The following is a 22,439-nucleotide window of genomic DNA, read 5'->3' as shown; positions in this document are numbered from 1 at the left end:
TCATGCGAACTGATGAACAGGCCTGAGGCCTTTACATTTGGCCCTGAAAAATTCCCAGTGAACCACAGATTACCCTGGGATGGCAAGGCATCTCAAATATTTGAGCAACAGGTGAAGCTAGCTGTTTATTTCTGCTACTATGCAGTAGCAACACGAGTGGCATTCACCGTTAATAGGATGCTGCAGTCAAGCTAAAAAGACGTTCTGCCTATCACACAAATGAGTAATGTGGTATATGAATGTCAGTGCCAGTGTGATGCTCGGTGTGTAGGCCATAAGTCCCAAAGATTGGGGCTGATCATATCAAAAATCAGGTACCAGCCATTGTTCACACTGGGCAAGGGACAGACTGTACCCAACCAGTTCTTGCTTGGAGAACAGTGTCCAATGTTACATGTGACCCTGCAGTTGAACAGCTAAACAATACTCTGCTCTTCTATTCCTCCATCCGCACTGGATTCAATTCCTGGTTCCACGTTGGAAGATCTCTTGGTATATGCAGTACTATTCTTTGCAGATATATTTTCCCTGTACTTAGCAATTATTCTGCCAAGTTCTTTATTGAAAATTAACAATGGATGTTAAAAAGATAACATTTAAATATGTTGTGGAAAAATAACGTAACAGAAAACGTAGTTTAAACGTTTACCTTTATACTCCAAACCCTTTTTTATATTTTCTCTCAGGTCGAGGTCGAGGTGAAGGTGGTTTTTACCAAAGAAGTTTTGATGAAGGTGAAGGAGGTTTTGGTCGAGGAGTTCGAGAAATGCACAGATCACAAAGTTGGGAAGAAAGGTGAGTTGATGCAGAAAAGCATTACTGTGGTAGCATGGTTCTGATTCAGTAAGGTAAATATTTTCAACAATATTAACTAAAATAAAATAGTTAGCTACTTCCAGCTTTTCTCTGATCTTCGATGCAGTCTTTTCCATTATCTTGATAGATAGGACTACCTTATCTATCCTGTCATTACCCAGAGCATCACTGGTAATGATTTGGCTTCCCACTCTATGCTGTTACTTTGGGAGTTGTTCCAATCCATCAATGACCGTAAGTCCCTCTATTCCAGTCCTACTGAAATCTCAGTTGAACTCTTTATTCCTCTGATATGAGCATTATGTGGGCCACCCAATATTTCTGCTGTATATTATGTCTGTCTTATGCTGTCTTTTCTCGCCTTTTGTTTCAAAACATCCTAAACACCTTTTGACCAAGGATGTGGGTACCTCTCCTACGTTTTGTCCTTTGGGCTTGGTGTCTGATTTTCCGTTTTATCAATTAAGCAACTTGGAACATTTTCTATTTTAACAGATTGCATTTATACAACACATTTCTTGCTCTTTGTTTCCTTATGTTTATATTGTAGACAAATTATTTTCATTGCAATAGCATACTCATTGCTGTAGCATACTTATCACAATAGCAATTTAGCATAGATATAGAAAATAAATGTTCCCCAAAATGACACTGGAAAACCATCCTTATTTAATCTATTGTTTAAATTGCATGCATTCCAATGTGTTGGAATATGTTATAGCTGTATTTGTTAAGTTTTAGTTGGCGTCAGCATTTCCTTGAATAACTATGCTGCAGATCTACCCAATCCCAACATCATGGTTTTGTTGGAGCCTTAATTTAGAATCTCAGGATCATGCAACAGACAGAGGGCATCTGGCCTATTTAGTGCTTGTGCTGTCTCGTTGAAAGAGCAATCCAATTAGTTTCGCTTCCCTGCTGTAAGTCACAAGGTAAAGCAAGTGCTTCAACTTTGCTAGTTACATAAAGGTTATATTTTGTAGATTATGGCAGCATATATTTGAACTTTATTGGTAGATGATAATTTCTCAGAGGAGCGAGAACATTTACTTCAGAACATTATATTCTCTTTCATCTAATCCTTTAGCATAGAATTTTCACAACTTAATGACTGCAAAGTGAAAGAATATCGGTATCTTGTCAGTTTGAAGTTGGTAACTTGGTGAAAGGCTTTAGTTTTGAATTTGTGATGTACAGTTTTATTTGCATTTATTTTTGTAGTATATCTAATGTTCCTGTTATGTTGATAATGGGCATATTGCCTAAGTTGAGCACAGGGAACCATGAAATGTTTTTCCAAAAATTCAGAAAGAAGTGACCTAATCGGATTAGTAGAATAAATTGACATTTACAATCTTTGACAAATTGTATTTCCTACTTACCCCTTGCAGCTCCAAATTTATAAGGGTTCAGTGCTTTGAACTTGCACTGCAGGAACTTTCTGAAGCTTTGAGCCAAAACTGCTCGTTACTGCACTTCGGGAATCAGTGTTATGATTTTTGATGTGGTAGAATGCTTGTAAAACTCTTGAGTAACACACTTCCTTTGACATAATTTAAGTGGCAAGTCAGATCAAAACGTAGGTGAGAAACAGACAGCACATACATCAGTTATATTAATAATAATTAATAAATGTCCTCATATTTTCATTTAATCATGCCGAGGAGATGGAGGGGACAAAATAAATGGTACATCCAAATTCCTTAAAATAGTTTAAATAAAATGTAATGAAATTCCATAACTACTGAGGATAATAGTTTACTGGTAACGTAAGACACAGGATAACCGACAGGTTTAATGCTGCAATTATATATTTTCTGTTAATCTTAAAGCTCACGCATCCATCCTATAATCTTGAGTACTTGGTGAAGTTCTTGTGGTTGTGTTTTGCAGGCATCAGATCTGTCTACCTTGAATTCAGTAACATTGTGAACTTAGTATTTCCAACAGGTTTATGCTGAACTTAGCTTTAGAAAATTGTGTTAGGGAAAAGTGAATGGATTTGAAAATTTACCCATTAGGGTTTACTTTGGTTAGTGTTAGAACATAGAACATAGAACAGTACAGCACAGAACAGGCCCTTCGACCCTCGATGTTGTGCCGAGCAATGATCACCCTACTTAAACCCACGTAACCCGAATACCCGTAACCCAACAATCCCCCCATTACCTTACACTACACTACGGGCAATTTAGCATGGCCAATTCACCTATCCCGCACATCTTTGGACTGTGGGAGGAAACCGGAGCACCCGGAGGAAACCCACGCACACACGGGGAGGACGTGCAGACTCCACACAGACAGTGACCCAGCCGGGAATCGAACCTGGGACCCTGGAGCTGTGAAGCATTGATGCTAACCACCATGCTACCGTGAGGCCCCTTAACGTGTTGTACTTACTATTTAATTTTAGTTAAAACTGGAAGATTTACTATCTTACCATAATTTCCCTTTCTAAAGTTTAGCTCACAGAAACACATTAAAAGTATTGCAACAACATACAGTCCTTGCCTTGCTACATTATAAACGAGCTATTCCTTTTAAATGTCTGAACTTGCAAAATGGAAACCACTCAGGCGGATGCCCAATATCTGCATATTGACCAGATTGCCTCTATATTGTAAAATTGATGAATTTGCAGCAATTCATTAAAAACTACGCTAAATAAGAACATTTTATACATTGCAATAATGACTACACTCCAAAAAACACGAGATGTAAAAAAAAACTTGAACTGTTCATTGGGTTAGAGAAGTGCAAGTTTGTTCTCATTTGTTTCTACTCTATTACATAATTCTATTCTGAAAATATATAAAATTGCTTTAACTTCCAAAGCATTGCAGTATATCTGCACTCTGCTCTGGGAGGGCTGCTTTAAAAGGAGATTAGCCGACGGCAGTATAGAGTTCTGTTGACATGGCTACTACAAGAATAAAGCTAGTTATATAATAATGTTCGGAACATATCTGTACATTAAGAAAGGATTGTGCCTCGGTCACATTCATCCGATCAGCATTGTCCATCACATAAATCAATTGCATCACATTTTACACAGTTGCTTTACATTCCCAGGAAACAATCAGAAAACTTGTGAACTTTTTTTTGTAAATGTAAACTTTAGTGACCTTATCAATGTTTTATTTATCCATTCTTATAAAACAGTATGTCTGCCAACTCGCCACTAACAATGCCATAAGAGATGGACCACTAAGTCTAGAAAAGCAAAGCTACATATTTTGATTTCAATAAAAATATAAGTGTAATATTGTTGATCACAAGAAACTTTGAATTCAGATTGAAATGTGTATCCCTGGAACATTACTCTGCAGACAGTGTAGATATGAGACTCCTTGTGGTGGATTCCAGATGCGAGTAAAATGAAGTAGTTTGGTTTAATTAAAAACATTCCTTTGACCAGTTGTCTACTTTTATTTTTTTAAAAATAATAAATTGAGTACCCAATTAATTTTTTCCAATTAAGGGGCAATTTAGCGTGGCCAATCCACCTACCTTGCACATCTTTATGGATGTAGGGGCGAAACCCACGCAAACACGGGAGAATGTGCAAACTCCACGTGGACCGTGACCCAGAGCCGGGATCGAACCTGGGACCTCGGGGCCGTGAGGCTAGATCAGTAATTTCAGCATGGTAGCCTTGTGATAACAAAGATACAGAGATATATTTCCATATCAGATGTATTGCGTGGAGATGCTATCCGCTGCGCCACCGTGCTGCCCGTCTGCTTTTATTTTAATGTTTAGTAATCTCTTACTATGCTAGCATTGTGGCTATTAACTAGAAGAACATTTAAATTGTTTTTACTTTTGATAGGGGAGAACGGCGGTTTGAAAAACCAGGGCGAAAAGATCCAGGTCAGTTAGTTTTAATTGATTTACTATATTGTATTGTTCCAGCAGGATGTATACTGTTCTCACATATATAATCCATCTGGGGGTTTTAAAGCATGACTGAATAAAAGCATGTTCTTTTCACTCGGATTCTAGGTTGAAATTCAATCCAGTAGCTATAAGATTACTAGGTGAACTAAGTTTGAAAATTAATTAATTTAATTTCAGCAGAATGGGAATTTTCATAATGGATTGTAGAGTATTTGGCTGGGGTTGACTTCTGTTTTTATTCATCCAGGGCATTTTTATTCATCCAGGGCATATGGGTGTCACCGGCAAGGCCAGCATTTATTGCCCATCCCTAGCTGCACTTGAAGACTGGAATGAATCTGTATTCTTAAATCACTGTAGCCCATGTGGTGAGGGTGTGCCCAATATACGGTTTGATCAGTAATTTCAGGATTGTAGTCTTGTGACAACAAAGAAATAAGAGATATATTTCCACATCAGATGTATTGCTGGAGATGATGAGCGAGATTCTCCCGCAATTGGCGGGATGGCCCGAAACCGGTGGCAAGAACGGTGCGAACTCTGGTGTTGGGCCACCCGGAAGTTGCGGATCCTCCGCACATCCGGGGGCTAGGCCGGCGCCGGAGGGGTTGGCATTGCGGCAATCGGCGGCAAAGGGCCGACGTGGTCCTGCGCAGCTGCAGAACGCCGGCGTGTTCTTGCGCTTACGCAGGGGGTTTCTTCTCCGCGCCGGCCATGACGGAGCCCTACAGAGGCCGGCGTGGAAGGAAGTAGTACCCCCATGGCACAGGCCCGCCCGCAGATCGGTGGGCCCCGCTCGCGTGCCAGGCCACAGTGGGGGCCAGCCCCCTCTGGGGCCAGTCGTCCCCTCCCCCGCCCCATCGGCACCTGAGGACGGCACCAGCTTGCCTACCAGCCAGGTCCCACCGCTCGGCCCATCGGGGCCCGGAGAATTGCTGGTGGGGTCGTGCCAACGGCCCCTGACCGGCGTGGTGGCAGTCCCACCCCGTCCGTAAACCAGCACCGGAGAGTACGGCTGCCGGCGGCGGGGCGGGATTCACCCTACCCGCCGGGGATTCCATGACCAGGCAGGGGGTCGGAGAATCCCGCGCGATATCTCTACTGCTTTTGTCGCTGTTGTGTATCTTGCAGATGCCACTCTGTGCACAAATAGTGAAGTGAGTGGATGTTCTCTGAAATTCAAAAAGTTATGAAATCCGCACTTTTCCCGAGCACAAAAATCATGTTTTGAGTCCTCAGTGTCGATTGTTCCCAACATTGTGTCCCATTACTGTGACCGAATATACTTGCATGTGTGTATCCTTCCAAATGACAGCAAGAGTTTGTTGTACCAAAAGAGTTGAGCACGGTACCTGATTCCCGGTCGGGAGGGAATCCTCCGTCAGACACCACACCAACCGGTGACTCTGAGCAATGTCTGAAGGTCTTTGCAGCTTGGTATTCCAAAATTCGAAAAATTCCGAAATCCACCTGGCCCCAAGCATTTTGAATAAGACGTACTTAACGTGTAGTTGGCATGCCAATCGTTTGGACTGCTTTGTCTTGAATGGTGTTGATCACTTTTAGTGTTGGAACTGAATTCCTCCCAGGCAGGCTGAGAGCATTACTTCATACTCTGGACTTGTGCCTTGATGGCAAGGTTTTGGGGTGTCGAGAGGTTAGTGACATGTTGCAGAATACCCAGCCTCTGCTCTTGTAAACCACTATTATGGCATTTAAATTTTTGCTCAGTCTTGTCCCCCACGTTGGTGTTGAGGATTTAGTGATGGTAATGTCAAAGTACGTCAAAAATTGGTGGATAGATCCTCTTGTTGCCTGATGCATGTGTGGGGGGGAATGGTGCTCATCACCTAGCAGCCCAGGCTGAAAAGATGTCCAGTTCTTTCAAATGGACACGGACTACTCCAGTATCTGAGGAGTTGTGAATGGTAATCATCAGCAAACATACTTGTCTCTAACCTTACATTGGAAGGAAGTCTATTGATAAAGCAGCTGAAGAGGGTTGGGCCAGGATATTTCACTGATAACTCCTAAAGGTATGTTCCGGAACTCAAGATGGTTGGCCTGAAACAACCAAGGCCACCTTCCTTTTTGCTAGATCTGACTTTCCCCCCGATTTGAATTGACTTCAGTGTTACTGGGGCTCTGTGATGCCACACATGGTCAAGTTCTGCCTTTGATGTAGATGTCAGTCAGCTTCACCGTACTCCAACAATGAATTCCTTGTCTGTGTTTGGACCATGGCTGTGATTAGATCTGGAGCCAGGTGGTGCTGGCAGAACCCAAACTGGACAGATTTCTAGTGAGTAAGGATTTCATGATAGCAGTGCTGACGTCTAATGTATGCTCTTAATTTTTTTTTGTAGTGCACAATCGACTTGTTTATGTATGTGGTAACAAAGGGGTTGACTTGTGTGCTGCTTGCTCAGCAGCTTTCGGGTTTCTGCCTGATGACACAGCTTTCAGGGAACGTTACCTCCATCGCTGTAATGATTGAGAGTAGAATAATGGTGATTGGCTTTTTGTGGACATGGCATGCACACCTGGGTAATTTGCCACTTTCAGGTATACGCTAGTATTGGAGCTGAACTGCAGCATCTTGGTTAGGGAAATGGCTACTTCTGGAGTGCACATTTTCACCACTATAGCTGAGATGTTTTGAGGGCCATAGCCTGTTATGTATTCAGTGATCCACTGTGCTTTGATGTTTCCTTATGGCACAGAGTGAACTGAATTAACTGTAGGCTGAATTCTGTGATGGGTGGAACCAGTTGCAAAGACGGTTCAGCCATTTATTTTTTGCACTCGTATTCAACTCTGCCATTGTCGAGGATGGGAATGTCCTTGGAGCCCATCTTCTTTCCCCCCTCCTCCCATTAGCTTTTCAATTGTCCACCGTTCATATTTGATGTGTCAAGACTGTAGAGCTTTGATCTAATCCATTGCTTGTGGAATTACATGTCCCGTTTTGTAGTTTATTCAGGTTAGCACCTTTTGTCGTATGCCTTGGCTGTTCCTGGAATGCCCTTCTATTTTACTCATTGAACCAAGATTGACTTGAAAGTAATGGCGGACTGAAGGATGTGCCAGTTCATGAGGTTGTGATTGTGGTGGGAGAGAATTCTACTGCTGCTAATGAAACATCTCAATGGCCAGTTTTGGGCTCCTGGATCTGTTCTGAAGCTAACTGATTTAGCACGGTGGCAGTGCCATACAACACTGTGAACATTGTCCTCTGATGACGGGAGCTTTTCTTCCTAAGGAATTGTGGTTGTCATTCCTGCCAATATTGTCATGGAGTGATGCAATTGTAATAGGTAGAATTTGCGTGCAAGGTCGCTTTATGTTGGTGCACTCACTTTCTGCAGCAGGCCCATTCTGCCGTTCATCAAAACTGGACCAATTTGGTCCGTTTTGGTGATGAGTGTTGAAGATCCATATCCAGAGTTTTTCAGCTCCCTTGTTACTCTCCGTGCTTGATCTAAGTGGTGCTCGTCATCGAGAAATATTGAATCATGTGGTTTTCTTGTGCATGTTCAATCTGATGCCATCACATTTCATGGGATTCCAGAGCAGCTCTCTTCTGACTGCATACTTTTGCGCCATTACTTCTGGTGTATATACCCTACTGGTTAGACGGGGCATGACTCTGGGGTGGTGATGAGGAGTCGGGGATGTAGACAAAGATATGTATGTGTGTAAATGACTAAGGCTTAACTAGTCTATGGGTCAGCTCTCCCAATTGTGGCACATCTTCACCTATAAGTGCAAAGGGATTTCAGAGTTGATTTAGCTAAGCACAGTTATCATGTTCCAATCTGACTAGGCTAATGCTGGATGGTCCACCCTGTTTTATTATGTAGTGTCTGTAGTGTTTTTGATACAAGTTTATTACACCATTTCAGACGGCAGTGAATCATATTGATGTGAGTTTAAAGTCACATATAGGCCAGGCAGGGTTTAGATGGCAAATTGCCTTTCCTCTAGGACATTAAAGAAGCAGATGGATTTTTATGACAATTTGATAGTTTCATGATTACCATTACTGATGATGCTGGTGTTTTATTCCAGATTTATTTATTTAACTTTAACTTAAATACCGTAGCTACTGCAGTGGGATTCAAACCGATGGCTCAGGGTAATGGTAATTAAAACAAAAAATGTTGAAAATGCTTAGATCTGGCATTATCTGTAAAGAGAGAAACAGAATTAATACTTTGTGACTTTTCATCCACTTGACGAGAGGTGACAGGACTGAAATATTAATTCTGTGTTTCTCCACGATACTGCCAGACCTGCTGAGTGTTCCCAGTAATTTTCTGTTTTTATTTCAGACTTCAATCTGCAGTATTTTGCCATTGTCTCGGGATCATTTCAGTTCAGTAACTTAATGTTACTGGTATCCCTCATGAAACAAAAACAATTACAGTGATACAAAGCTTTGACTTGTGCTGAACTAGGTGTGCAAAATATGAATATGTTCTCTTTGAGCACCAATGTTCTCATTGACGAGAAGAGAATTGTCAACAAAGAAGTTACATTTGACTGATCAGAATTTCAGTTGAATATTTCAAATTTTTGAAGATGCTCTTCAAAGTATATCCTCTTTAATTATCTTGCGAATGACTCCCCGCTGTAAGAGTAGTTTCCTATATCAACTTAAATCGGCAGTTTTCAGAAAAGCTTTCTTAATAATTTCAGTATTGCGCAGCATTTAAGAAATAGTCTTGCTTTGAACTGTGCACATCCAATTCACCTTGCAGTGAAACAATGCATTACTCTTTAAAATCAAGTTGTTGCGGTAGAAAGTTAAAATTTGTGCACTTTTTATTTAAGGTTTGAGTCATCCTAAGGACCAACACTCCAGTCTGGGTGCTCCAAGTGATTTCCTCTCATCATCTGGGTTCATTTTAAAATCAGGTATGCTATGTGCACATTTAATACTATGGATTTCAAAATTAATGTTTTACCTATATAACTTAAAGATGATACAGTTCAAGAATCTTTCTTCTTGGGGAAGCTGGAAACTGCATCCATTTGTTTGTGTTTATAATAAACCAAGTGTTAGACGGTCAAGTTCCATAAACATCACTAGGTTTTAATCAAACTCACAAGTAACCTGCTCTCGGAGTCTGGGTATATATTTGAGAGGTCTGACATTTGCTCATGCAGAAAGTAGCTCAAAATAGAACAACAGAGTTAAAAGAAGCACACAAAAATGATTTAAAACTTTCAAATATGCTTTGATTTTGTCCCAAAAATTATACAAATATATTAAATAGTTGCAGAAGTAGACTTTGTACCTGCTCGGTCATTCAATAACATCATGGCTGGACTGTTTGTGTTTCAAGTTGCCTCTGAGAATTTTAAGACTCTGGTCTTGGAATAACCCACAAGAGTAAAGATCTTTTCCATGTCCACTTTGCCAAGACCATTCCAGATCTTTTAGAATATTTGCATTTTTGCCTTTTTTGTTTTATTTTGATTCAATTTGTTTCTTAAGCAACTTTCACAAAATCTTAATGTTTGATCTCCAGTTAGCCTGTCGAGTTAGTTGATATTTTGTGAGATCGTGTTATTTCCATGTTTCATACTCTCACTGAAGCTGCAATGTGTAGAATTTTTTATTTTACTTATTCTGGTTCGGACATGGTAGTTATAGAAAATAATGAGTGCACTCAATTTCTCGATTTATTTCTCAACTTTATTAAACTCATTCCGATTATATCAAAAGCAACCAAGACCTATACACTACTATGGATTACTTAACACTGTAAAGTTCCAGTGGCTAGTTGGTAAGAAAAAACCCAAGTCTTTACTTTCAGATGGAGCTTTATTCTAATTCACATAAAACTATCTTAATCAGCCCCTGTTTCCCCTTTTTATGCACCCAGTGGTGTGCTTAACCAATTAATCTCTAATTAACATGATCACTTGACTATTAACTATTTCCTATCGTAAGGATCACTATCAATGAATTGATTAAAAGCTAATGCAAGGAAAATACCCATAAACACCTGAAATTAACAACCTCCTGCTGAATGCAATGTTCTAGTAACTGACCAAGTCACCCCATAAGTTTATTTAAACAGTACCTTCTACCTCAATTTTCATTTAATTCAATTCTAGGGAGGGACAAACTTTCCACCGACAGCGACTTATAGTCCGATAGCATTTATTTTCGGCTAATGTACCTATAATACACAATGCCTTTTGGAAAAAGCCTGTCCTGCATTGTCAACCTTTAAATTTGCTTCAGTCAGTTTCCATTAGTTGAAGTGCTCGAGTGTTCCTTACGCTTGGATATTCAGCTGGGCCTGACTGGTTGGCAATCTACCAAAAGAATTTGGGTGTGATTCTCTGGCCTCCTTGTGGCATGTTTCTCGGCAGCAGGAGGCAGGACAGCGGGAGGCAAGATCTTCTGGTCCCACCGCTGTCAATGGGATTTCCCATTGCACACCACTGGGAAAACAGCATAAGCAAAATGGAAATATCTCACCCATTGTGTCTTACTTAAAGTGGTCAAAAGTCATTAATTCTCAAGGTCTGGTAACTTATTTAAAATACATGTTTCATCCTTGAACATCATGGCTTTGTTCACTTTGATGAGACTGTCTGGGAAAACGACATTAATACAGAATACTTCAGTAAATTCTAACGGAAACTGAATTGGCATCGGTCAGAGTATTTTGCCAACCCCAATTTTTAATAAAGCCATTATTATCTTATTTTCACAAGTGTCCATTAATACTTGAATTCACAAATTCTAGTCAGCCCCCTGCCGTGCTTTCTCTTTTAGTTTCATTGTATCATGGCAGTCAGTGAGATTGCTACTATAACTAATTGTGTCCTAATCAACTTCTAAAACAATATCTACTTGTTTGTGAATTAGCAATATTCTGAAAGAGACTTCTTATTTATGCACTTACCATAAGCAGCAGCAAGTGAATATTCTGGAGGGTCCGTCCCCCCCAGCCACAAATATTCACAAGAAGGGCCATCAATTCTACAATATTCTGATGTAAGTGCAAGTTGAAGAAACTGATAAAGAAGTATTGACTAAAATGATTCTACAGCTCTCCCTTCAACTGTACCCATCTTGTAGATGATGTTTTTGCTAAATATTATTTCTTCCTAGCCTTCAATTGTCTCAATCCAAATCCCTTTGACTTCAGTTTTATTCTTTATGACTATTACTTGTGTTAATTCTATCCTGATTTTCTGCATGGAGTATGTTTTCAGTCACTACTGGCTACACTAACTGTTTCACGTTTTGGTGTTTCTGAAGTAACTGAGTATGTCTCCATTTAATTCTTCAGCACAATTTCACATGCATTTTAGTTATTTCACAGGTAACAAATGACAACTGCACACTTAACACTGCTATCCCAACATCATGGCCATACAAGGCATCCTTGTGTTTTATCGAAAAATGAAGGGGGTTGGGTGTCTGTCTCAAGATTTTTGCTCATCACTCAATGTATGATTCTGATGTCTCGTTTAGTAACCAGGCTAGCATAAAATACAGTTATCTTAAGTTCATAGCTTCCTCTTCGGGATGTTTGTATCTTTGCCTATTAATTTAATTGCCTCATCCATACCTTTTACCAGAACATACATACCAAATTGGTATATTCCAATGAGCCATGCCCTGGCAGTTTTTCTATTTCCCATTTGGGAGTGTGTTTTTCCCTGTCTTACCCTCAATCCCTTCTATTAAATTTTGCACATCACTGTCAGATTTTGCATATCCTTTTCATTGCCATTCCAGCTCATTTGTGAGCCCCGGAGGAACTTTATTGCCCAACACAATATTCCTTTAAAATGCCCTTAAAACACAAATCAAAACATTCTCAGTTGATTTCAGGAATTAGCACATTTTGTTGGTCTGTTTGTTTTAGATGACCCTTATTTATAACCGTTGCTTTGCATTTCACATTTCATAATTATTTGAAATTCAAATAGTATTGTTGGGCTGAGAAAATTTACTTATCCCTGAAAATAAACTTTACTTTAATACCCGGGAACCACCTAGACTGCATTTCAGTGTCTTTGTTTCTTTAACTGAAACTTGGCTCTTGGATCAGGTAAATTTCTCTTGAAGTAGCAACTCCTTTCAATTTCATTTATCAATTCCAATGTCGTACACTATGACACCCCAGCTTGGTGATTTTGTATGATATTTTTGCATCTAGTTTAGATGTCACTTCTATATCTCCCCTTCTCAAACACTCTCAGAAGATAACAAATGGTTTAAAGGGCCAAGTCTTTGATTGGTCGAGTCACCATGCAACGACATTCAATGGCTGCACATCTTAAATGCAAAAAGCTGCAGCTTCTCTTGAAATGAAATGAATGAAAATCGCTTATTGTCACAAGTAGGCTTCAACTGAAGTTACTGTGAAAAGCCCCTAGTCGCCACATTCCGGCGCCTGTCCGGGGAGGCTGGTACGGGAATCGAACCGTGCTGTTGGTCTGCTTTAAAAGCCAGTGATTTAGCCCAGTGAGCTAAACCAGCCCCAGAAACCATTGTCATCTGTTTTTTCAAGAAGATGAAAAAGTCCACTGTGGCTCGAGCCCAAAAGGTTAATTTGTCCAAACAAAAGTTAATTTAGAAACTTGAAATTTAATAATGCCAAATATATGCATTTGCGCTCAGCAATGCAAATGTTGTATGTTAAATTTAAGTGGGGTCAAAATAGCCATCAGCAGAAAGAGTTATTTCCTCTATTTGTTTTCGAAGGCGCAGCAAAATATATTCAGATGCACACGATTGCTTTATATGTTGAATCCAACACCATTTTAAGCCATCTTCACAAATCTTGGTATTTTAAGTTTGCACAAGTTCTTTTTTAATCCTTTGTAATTAAAACTATAAGAATCATTGACACCAATTTCAAAAGAAAGCATTCTCATCAGACAGAACAACGTTTTAAATTAAACGTCAGTTGTTTCTAAACTACTTATCTTTTTTGTAGGCAATTTCCAACTTTGGTATAAACAAAATGATGAAACAAACAGAATTAGTTCAAATATTCCAATTCATATCATTTAAACATTTAAAATTCAAAACTGCCAGTTTTATATGTGAACATCTTAAGTGGGATCTAAAGATCTCCCCCATACCTTCACATAAATAACAGAATTTCATTAGTCACAGTGGAAGTCTGGTTTTCACAAGTTGATAGGTTAGTTAACCATGATAATTCCATTTCAATTCAGACCAAAACTTAAGCATAAAACAGAGTAACATGAACTTTAAAAAGAAAAGATAATTTGGCATTTTTCTTCTTTCTTCAGATGCCTTCCAAATGACGAATAAAACTGAAGACAAATAAAACTAAATAAGTTAGCTTCCACAGTTAAATAAAAGTTTTACCATTCTTATACCAAAGGGTTAAAGAAGGCAGCACATCCCATAATGAAACACTCACACCAGCTTCTTAAAGCACTATTGTAGCATTGGCTCTTTAACGGTATAATCCAAAAGGGGGCAGAATCTTTCCCATATTCTCATCCCTTTTCTCCTTTAAACCAATTTTAAATTTCTAACGTTTGCTACTTAACTTTATTTGGATAAACAACCCACGAGGCATGTTTTTAATTTGGCTGCAAAGGAAGCAATAGCCATTTTTTAAAAACTCAAGTACTTAAAAAAAAGTTTATTTTGGATTTCTGCCAGACACATTCAGGATTGAAGCTCATCGCTTATAAATTGAACTCCGTGCCTTTCACAGCACAGAACCAAATTTTAAACGTGTTACAAGTAATGGAACTTTTATGCTTCCAACTTTGAAGGCACGACTACAAAGAGTTAACAACTTTTAAACCTGCAGAGAAGGATGTAAATGCTGGTACACATACAACTGTTTAATGATTGACTTTCATACTCCAGAAAATTTCCATTCACATTTTTAAAAACTAAATTCCGTTGCTTTTCTCTCAGCAATTTTAACTTTTGAGGGCATTTTTAACCTATTGTTTTCATGCGTTATTAAGTTATTGCCAGGTAGATTCCTTTCTCGCCTTTTACTTGATTCTCATCTTTCAGTCGACTGAGTGACCTCCGGAGTCACGGCGGCTAGCTCTTGTCTACTGGACACCCATAACAATGGGAAAGGACATGGCTAATTCATCCTCCTCCTGCGGTTCACAAATTCTGCAGCCTGTCTTCCTTTTTCCTCCTACAAAACTAGAGCCGTTTATATAAATAGCGCTTCGCTCAGTGAATTCCTGCCCTGAATCCACCTCCAGTTACCCCAATACACTATACGCTGCAATTGTGGTGTTTTCCTGTGGACCACTAAATTGATAGGAGAGGCCTTGGCAGTTACCATACTGAACACCAATGTCTGTTAGGGAACTATCTTTTCCTCCACCATAATATTTATATATGGTTCATTGTACTCATTGTACCTGAGTAGACACAGGTATTAGGACTGGGTGTAGCCCCATTCAACTGAATTTCACAGGGCACCTTCTCCATGGGTGACATGGACCTGACCTCAGCAAACCTTTTCATGCTGACACTATTCCATAAATTGTTGATATTTCTGGAAACTAGAGGCGCTTGGGTCAGCTGTTTCCCATTAGTAGCCATTCTTTTAGTCATATATAACCATTTTTAACTGGGTTCCGAGTAATTATATTTTCAAGTGTGTATAAAGCTTGAGACATCCAAATGATCTTCATAAACAAGCCATAGAAATCGATGCAAAAATGAAAACCTGCGAGTTTCAAGATGGATTTACGCTCTTTCTAACAGACTACAATAATAGATTTTCCACAATATGGAATATGAAAATAAATCACACAATTTTGTTTCAGACCTTGGTATTGTGGCCAGTTTCTATTTTACATTTTTATTTAATGAGCTTAATGTTTCACCGCAAGACAATTCATACTTTGAGATTTGTTAATGTGTGAAATGTCAATATGCTTTGAAAAATGTTGATGCATGAATTAGAGAAGCACCTTTTTAAATGTGGGAGCATCTTATCCCAATTACTACTTTTCTAATTGGCAGAAATATTTTAATATTTTGTGCCCATGGAGAGGGATAACGATGTAGAGGAACAGAGTTATTTTTCCATTTCTTGTACCTCAAGTGTTGACATCAGATATTCTCTAACACGATACATCACTGGCTATATGCTGAGTAAAAGTAGATGCTACCTGGAAGGGCAGAAAATTGAATTATACATAGCTCTAGTTAAAGGGTAGGCACAGGCAGGAATAGCCTGTAGACTGTTATTTCTGTAAAACTTGCAGCCGTCTCCTACCACCTCAGCAAAGCAATCCTGATTGCACTTATGTTTCTTTTAAATTCCACATACTTATGACGTCACTGAAATTTATGTTTCTGCTGAATTGTGGATGGATTTAGGTATTGAGCTAGAAATGGCTAAATGAACAACTTAAGTAAATTAACATTATCTTAGTGGAAAAATAATCTTTCATTTCTCGTCTACTCCCTGCTCAACCAAATTCTGGACTATATTTGAGTTGAAGGGGCAGGATGTTAAAGCAGCTAATTTTTTATCTAATTTTTAAAAAAATTCTTTCTATTTTGACCTTTAACAGATTAAATTTTTGTTGATAAATATTAACTGTTTAATCAAAGTATTAGAGGCATGCTTAAAATCTTTGAATCCGCTATGCAATAAATTCAGCCGAATTTTCTAGCCTGCAAAATTGGACGGTTGTCTGTTGGTCTTCAGTTTTAACTTCAGTACCAAAGACAAAAATCAAATCATTGTGTGGCTTTTGACAATTTGATGTGGAGATGCTGGCGTTGGACTGGGGTGGGCACAGTAAGAAGTCTTACAACACCAGGTTAAAGTCCAACAGGTTCATTTGGAATCACTAGCTGTTGGAGTGCAGCTCCTTCATCAGGTGAGTCCTAATGAAGGAACTGCGCTCTGAAAGCTAGTCATAGAATTTAAAGTGGTGAAGGAGGCCATTCGGCACATCGAATCTGCACTGGCCCTTGGAAAGATCACCCCACTTAAGCCCACACCTCCATACTATCCCTGTAACCCAGTAACCCCACCTAACCTTTTTGGACACTAAGGGCAATTTATCATGGCCAATCCACCTAACCGGCACATTGGTCGACTGTGGGAGGAAACCGGAGCACCTGGAGGAAACCCACGCAGGCACTGGGAGAAAGTGCAGACTCCACACAGACAGTGGCCCAAGCTGGGAATCGAACCTGGGACCCTGGAGCTGTGAAGCAACTGTATTAACCACTGTGCTACCATGCTGATTCCAAATATACCCATTGGACTTTAACCTGGTGGTGTAAGACTTCTAACTGATTTTGACAGTTTGGCTGTCATTTTCACTTGGTTCGAGCAGTAAAATGGTTGTATCAAAGTTATAGCTTGAGATATGGCAAATAATTAGTGATTTTTAAAAATCATTGTTGGAACTAATTATGATTATTTGGACCCAGGTCTCTATTATTAAAGCATGAAGGCTTGATTTTTTTTGCCTTCACATTTAAAGTAATTTGCACAAATACTACAGATACCTTATTCTGATGACAATTGTGTACCATATTACTAAAATGTACTTTTTCTTTCTTTCACAAAGTTAAACTAGCTTTGTTAGCGGCCTCTCTTCTCAGCTGTCTCCCTGCAGTCCAATGCACACACATACAGAATAAAGCTCCACTATACTGACAAATCAAATCTTGAAAATAGGTGGCAGAAATCATACAGAATGAAATAAACGGTATAAAGATTGACCATTGCTTTTCAAGACTGGTTCGTTGCAGTCTTCATCAGACGTACTATTTTCTGTGTACGTGGTAATGGTATATCATCTTATCCCACTGCTAATGACTGACCTCCCAGATCCAGATCCTTGGTTATGTTTTAAGACTATAAATTAAGGCGGTTGATTTTTGACAGTATAATATTCAAACCATATTCAATTTACACTTCTGTTTTTCCCTAACAATGGCAACAATTTGATATTGGGTGTACCAGGTAGCCTTTACTTTCAAATGTTATTATTCAGACAGCACTGTCTCTGAATAATACAGTGTCAGCATGATCACCATTGATGCTGACAACAAAATCATTCTGCCTCGCATCCTTTGGATTAAGTAGCACAGGAAATCCAGGAACTGTCTTGTCAAAGTTTTCCATGGTAATTTTGTAGTAACCTTTGGAAGTGCAGCTTATCACGGGGGCAAACTGTTGACTGAGTTTGATTTCCTCAGCAATATAGGAGGTTCTCTTTTGGAAAGTTTCTCCTGTATCTTCCTGTTCTGCTGACAAGAAAATTACTATCTCGTAGTAGGCTGGCATCTTTCCTTGGATCATTGGATAAAGAGGGCTGTTTTGATTGATGGTATGGCAGAACATAAGTGGAAAGACAAGATAGGGACTCTCGTTTGAGTTCATTTTGTCAACGTGAAAGTCTAGGTTTGTCTGATGAAGGTGTTGGTTTTTGTACTCTTGGTATAGAATGGCAGTTACTTTAATGCGTGTTAATGGACTTTGCCTGATGTTGGCTACCCTAAACATCAGGCAAGGCTCGCCTTCACGGTGTCCAACAGTAGCAAAGTAACTGAACTTAATTGCAGTCGCTCTAAGCTTTGGTCTGGCAATCTTTGCCACAAAGGCACCTGTAAAAATTAACTTTTATAAGTAAACTTTCTGGCAAAAGTATTTCCACCATTAAACATCAGCATATTATTAGTGTTAACGGATATTAAGCACTATTACCCCATAATCTAATATCCATCCTTCTGTAAACAATTTAATGAATGTGCCACAGCATCGCCTTAATGCAAAATGTCAATGTAACAACCAATAGCTTTCATACTATCTAAAAAGATCAAATATATAAGAAGGCACTGTAAGGCTTTTTTTTTCATTGTTTAAAGCTGCAATAATCTGTCATGATTAAAGAATAAAATTCAGGGAAGTATTGCTCTTAAATCATCTTTTAAAGAGTAGTTACCTGTAATTAAAGCTTCCACCATAAGTCCCAGCAACATTTGGATAGCAAGCAGAGCAATGGCAGCTGGACAGTCACCATCAGGGTACATGGTTCCGTAACCAATTGTAAGCTGAGTTTCCAGTGAGAATGAGAAGGCTGCTGTGAAGCTGTCGATATATTTCACACAGATGGTGTGGTTTTCTGGAGGGTTGTTATGATCAAGCAGATCTAAATCACCATTTGTATATGCCAATAAATACCAAAAACAGGCAAAGAAGAGCCAATGAGCAACAAAAGCTCCTGAGAAGGTCAGTAACATCCAGCGCCATCTCATTTCCACTAAGGTCGACCAGATACTTTTTAATTGCATGATGCTTTTTCCACTGACGGCCTCCATCTTGAGATTGCTGTGTCCATTCTTAGTGACGATTCTTTTGTACCAAAAGGCTACAAGTGGCACAGTGACTTTTTCGTCACTATCATTGAAAACCATATCCATTATTTTGCTCTCCTGGATTAGCTGTAGAACATGTTGTCAGAATGTTAGTATTTGCAACTAGTCGAGGTTTAGTTGTCTCCTCATTATCTACATTTTTCTTTTGTTTTAACAATTACTTGTGTTGTGGATTTGCTGGATTACTTATTTACCTATTAACTGATTAAGTAAGCGTTCATCTTTGTTGCACAAGCAATTCCATCCTAATGCGTGGATCTCCTGCACTCTTTCAGTTTCTATTTGTTTAGTTATTTTGGTGGGGCAAGGAATTGTTTACCTGGAATTGTTATTGCAGTCTTTTAAGAAAAAGTGCATTTGGAAGTGAATTTTTAAAACGCCATTAATTTCACACATTGAAATTTTGAAGTGTTGGAAAAGCATTGTAGTTGTCAAATGTTCAGATTGGGCGCAATTTTTATTGAGCCTTTTTGTATATATTAGCTTCAAATTAAATTTTATATTTCAAAAAGCAGAATGGTGTAATAGTAGTTCAATGACAGATATAGATAGTATACCAAGATTTAAATAAATGGTGATAAATGAAAATGTATTAAACAACCCAATTTGCAAATTGTTGTGCCTTCCAATTCATCTGGTAAAACATTCACTTATTAAAAAGAATTGAGTACCCAGTTCTTTTTTTTCCCAATTAAGGGGCAATTTAGTGTGGCTAGTCCACCTAACCTGCACATCTTTGGGTTGTGGGGGTGCGATCCACGCAGACACTGGGAGAATGTGCAAATTCCACACGGGCAGTGATCGGGCCGGGTTTGAAACCAGGTCCTTGATGCCGTGAGGCAGCAGTGTTAACCACTGCACTGCTCTTGATAAAGCATTCACGGGCACATTTTAATTCTGTGTAAATGTAACAAACATTCATTGAGCAAAGCATTTTTCCGATATATAGCCATCTCTTGCATTGAGTAGTAGTTTAGGAACTGACTAGTGGACGAATCCTTAACTTGCTAGCCTTGGTTTGTATTCACTAAAATAGCCACAGTGGGCAAATTTGTTTGTGTTTTGCTAAAGTTAATGATTGATTTCAGAATTATATTCTCTGTTGACATTTTTGGAAGAATTTTTGTCTCCAATATTCAGATTTAAATATCCACAATGTTTCTTGGTCTTTAATAATTCTGTTTTTAAAATATCAAATTTATTGATGCAGCTATAATGCAGGTAGTTGTTTAGAGGACTCCAGAAGATTCAAATTAGAGAAAAGCTGCAGGCACAATTAACTTTTTGCAAAATTCCAGAACTTAAGAGCTCTGATCTAAAATTGAGTCCTGAATGTGTGTGGATTGCCTGCAGTCTCATAGCCTGTGCTGAGATTGACACAGGTAAACTTTTAGAACATATTGAATTTTTTCCCCTTCAATTTGGAGAAGTTGATTTATATTGCAGTTTTTACGTTAGCTTATTAAAAGTGATATTTGATTTTTATTTGTTTCTTTAAAATGGACTATATTTGAGAAAAAGATACATTTGCAATTATTAGCAGCAGTTTCATATATTGTAAAATTGTGACTTAAATATTGATTGGTACATAATGATCAACTCATTGAAGTATATTGATTTAAAACTGGAAGATCCATTATTATCGGAAATTAAATTTTCCAGTGTTTACTTTGTGAACTGCAGGATCTTCACTTTGAATAGTGATGTATATACAATTCATGTGACCAGTTGATACACCAAGTGCAGTTTAAGATTTTTAGCTGAATAGTTTTTTAAAAAAATGTCATGGTCAGATGTGTTTTATTGAAAACTATCAGCCAGTGTCATGATGCATATGTGAATCAAATTGACTTTAAAGGTTGAATTTAACCAATTAATGTTTGTATGTAGTAAATTGATTCTCCAAGGATTTCTAATGTGGGTGCAAGGCAATTCAACTTTTTGAAAATTGAAAAGTCTTCCCCCCCCCCCCAATTAAAGCCGGACGTTTGATGCAAATGATACTTAAAATTGTGCTTGTTTCTTATTTTGTATACAACATTCGGTGTAATATTAATCTAGCTTTAAAATTGAATTATTGATGCTTAAGTTTGCATTGAAGTCTTGTACGTTGAATGTAATCTGAACTGAAGTTTTAAAGTATCAAAAAATTATTTTGTTAACATGATCTCTTAAAGTTAGTGATTTACACAAGCTTGTGCCATCCAGCCTTGTAAAATAAGGTGTAATATTTCACAAAATCAGGTACTTACCAAAATATTGAAGTTTTACCGGTCTCTTGCAAATATCAGTTGCTGTTTTACAAATGAATACAAATCTGCTTATAAGGCTTATCTTCGCACTCTTACGTTGGTAATCTTTATTATAGAGTTACATGGGTTAGGAATGTGATTATATAGAATATGAACAGTTGCTTCCTTTTAGACCTAATAAGGTTAGGCGTTTTTGCCTACAGGTGACCAATTAAAAGGGCTGAAATAGTGAGACTTGTCATGTTCTATTTATGATGTAAGGTGGCTCAGGTAAATGTTTATTGCAGAAGTGAGTAATGCTTGTACCCCACCACCTCCCCAACAAAGTAACTTTTGCTGAAATGTGTTCCCATCAGAACAGAATTTCTTTTACACTGAATTTAATTCAGAAGTTGCTTTAAATGTTACTTAAAATGGTATTTTTTATTTTGTAAATAACATTCTATGAAATGCTCATCTTCATTTAAATATGAATTCTTGATTCTTTGCATTTCCAAATCTTCAGTAAGTTTTAAAGTGTCTCAAAAACGGATTATTTTATAAAGATATATATTAAAAACGGTGATTTATATATACAAATGATCAAGCTGGCCATTCATGCCATCTCGGCTTCTAAAATGAAATATAGCTCAATAAATTAACATTTCACAATATTTGGTACTTACCAAAGTATGGGTGTTTTACAAGTTTCTTCGTGCTGCTTGTAAATCCGGCTTGCCGTTTGATGGATAAATGCAAAAATATTTATTGTAGTGAACACTGGAGGTAAAGCTTGTGTGTTCACTCTTATTTGGTAATCTTTTATAGAGTTACATGGGTTATGTACAATATAATCTGTTTCTTCCTTTTAGGACTAATAAGGCTAGCCATTTTGCCTACATGTGGCCAATTAAAAGGGCTGCAATAGAGAGACTTGTCAGGTTGTATTTATGGTGTTAGGTGGTTCAAGTTAACGTTTATTGGAGAATTACTGTATGTCAAATTTCTACCACCACCCCTCTGAAAGTGATGTAGGATCTTGATTACTTCTAGTAAAACAGTTTCCATCAGCTTCTGCTAGC

At 38.4% G+C, this 22,439-nt stretch overlaps 2 protein-coding genes across 7 annotated transcripts in view; one reads left to right on the top strand and one right to left on the bottom strand.

The window, feature by feature from the left end:
* Positions 1-22,439, top strand: part of gigyf2 (GRB10 interacting GYF protein 2) — a 230,498-nt gene that overhangs the window by 66,707 nt on the left and 141,352 nt on the right. For all 6 annotated transcript variants that reach the window (XM_038816236.1, XM_038816241.1, XM_038816239.1 and 3 more), the window contains 3 exons: positions 687-795; positions 4,649-4,689; positions 9,553-9,636. In XM_038816236.1, the coding sequence (XP_038672164.1) occupies positions 687-795; positions 4,649-4,689; positions 9,553-9,636 (234 nt within the window). The remainder of the gene's footprint in view (positions 1-686; positions 796-4,648; positions 4,690-9,552; positions 9,637-22,439) is intronic.
* On the bottom strand, positions 17,000-22,155 carry kcnj13 (potassium inwardly rectifying channel subfamily J member 13). The gene is made up of 3 exons (XM_038816242.1): positions 22,044-22,155; positions 18,694-19,192; positions 17,000-18,355 (listed from the first exon to the last, which is right to left on the bottom strand). Exons 2-3 carry the CDS (start codon positions 19,169-19,171, stop codon positions 17,739-17,741), a joined length of 1,095 nt encoding a protein of 364 aa, XP_038672170.1. The 5' UTR covers positions 19,172-19,192; positions 22,044-22,155; the 3' UTR covers positions 17,000-17,738.

Source organism: Scyliorhinus canicula, chromosome 13 (genome assembly GCF_902713615.1).
Source record: "Scyliorhinus canicula chromosome 13, sScyCan1.1, whole genome shotgun sequence".
In the NCBI taxonomy this organism is placed as follows: Eukaryota; Metazoa; Chordata; class Chondrichthyes; order Carcharhiniformes; family Scyliorhinidae; genus Scyliorhinus; species Scyliorhinus canicula.
This window is presented reverse-complemented; position numbering and strand designations above follow the sequence as displayed.

Coding starts and splice junctions, on each gene's coding strand:
- kcnj13 (XM_038816242.1), bottom strand. CDS start 19,171: ATGGATATGGTTTTCAATGATAGTGACGAAAAAGTCACTGTGCCACTT. Junction 18,356..18,693: donor GGTGGAAGCTTTAATTACAG/GTAACTACTCTT, acceptor TAATTTTTACAG/GTGCCTTTGTGGCAAAGATT.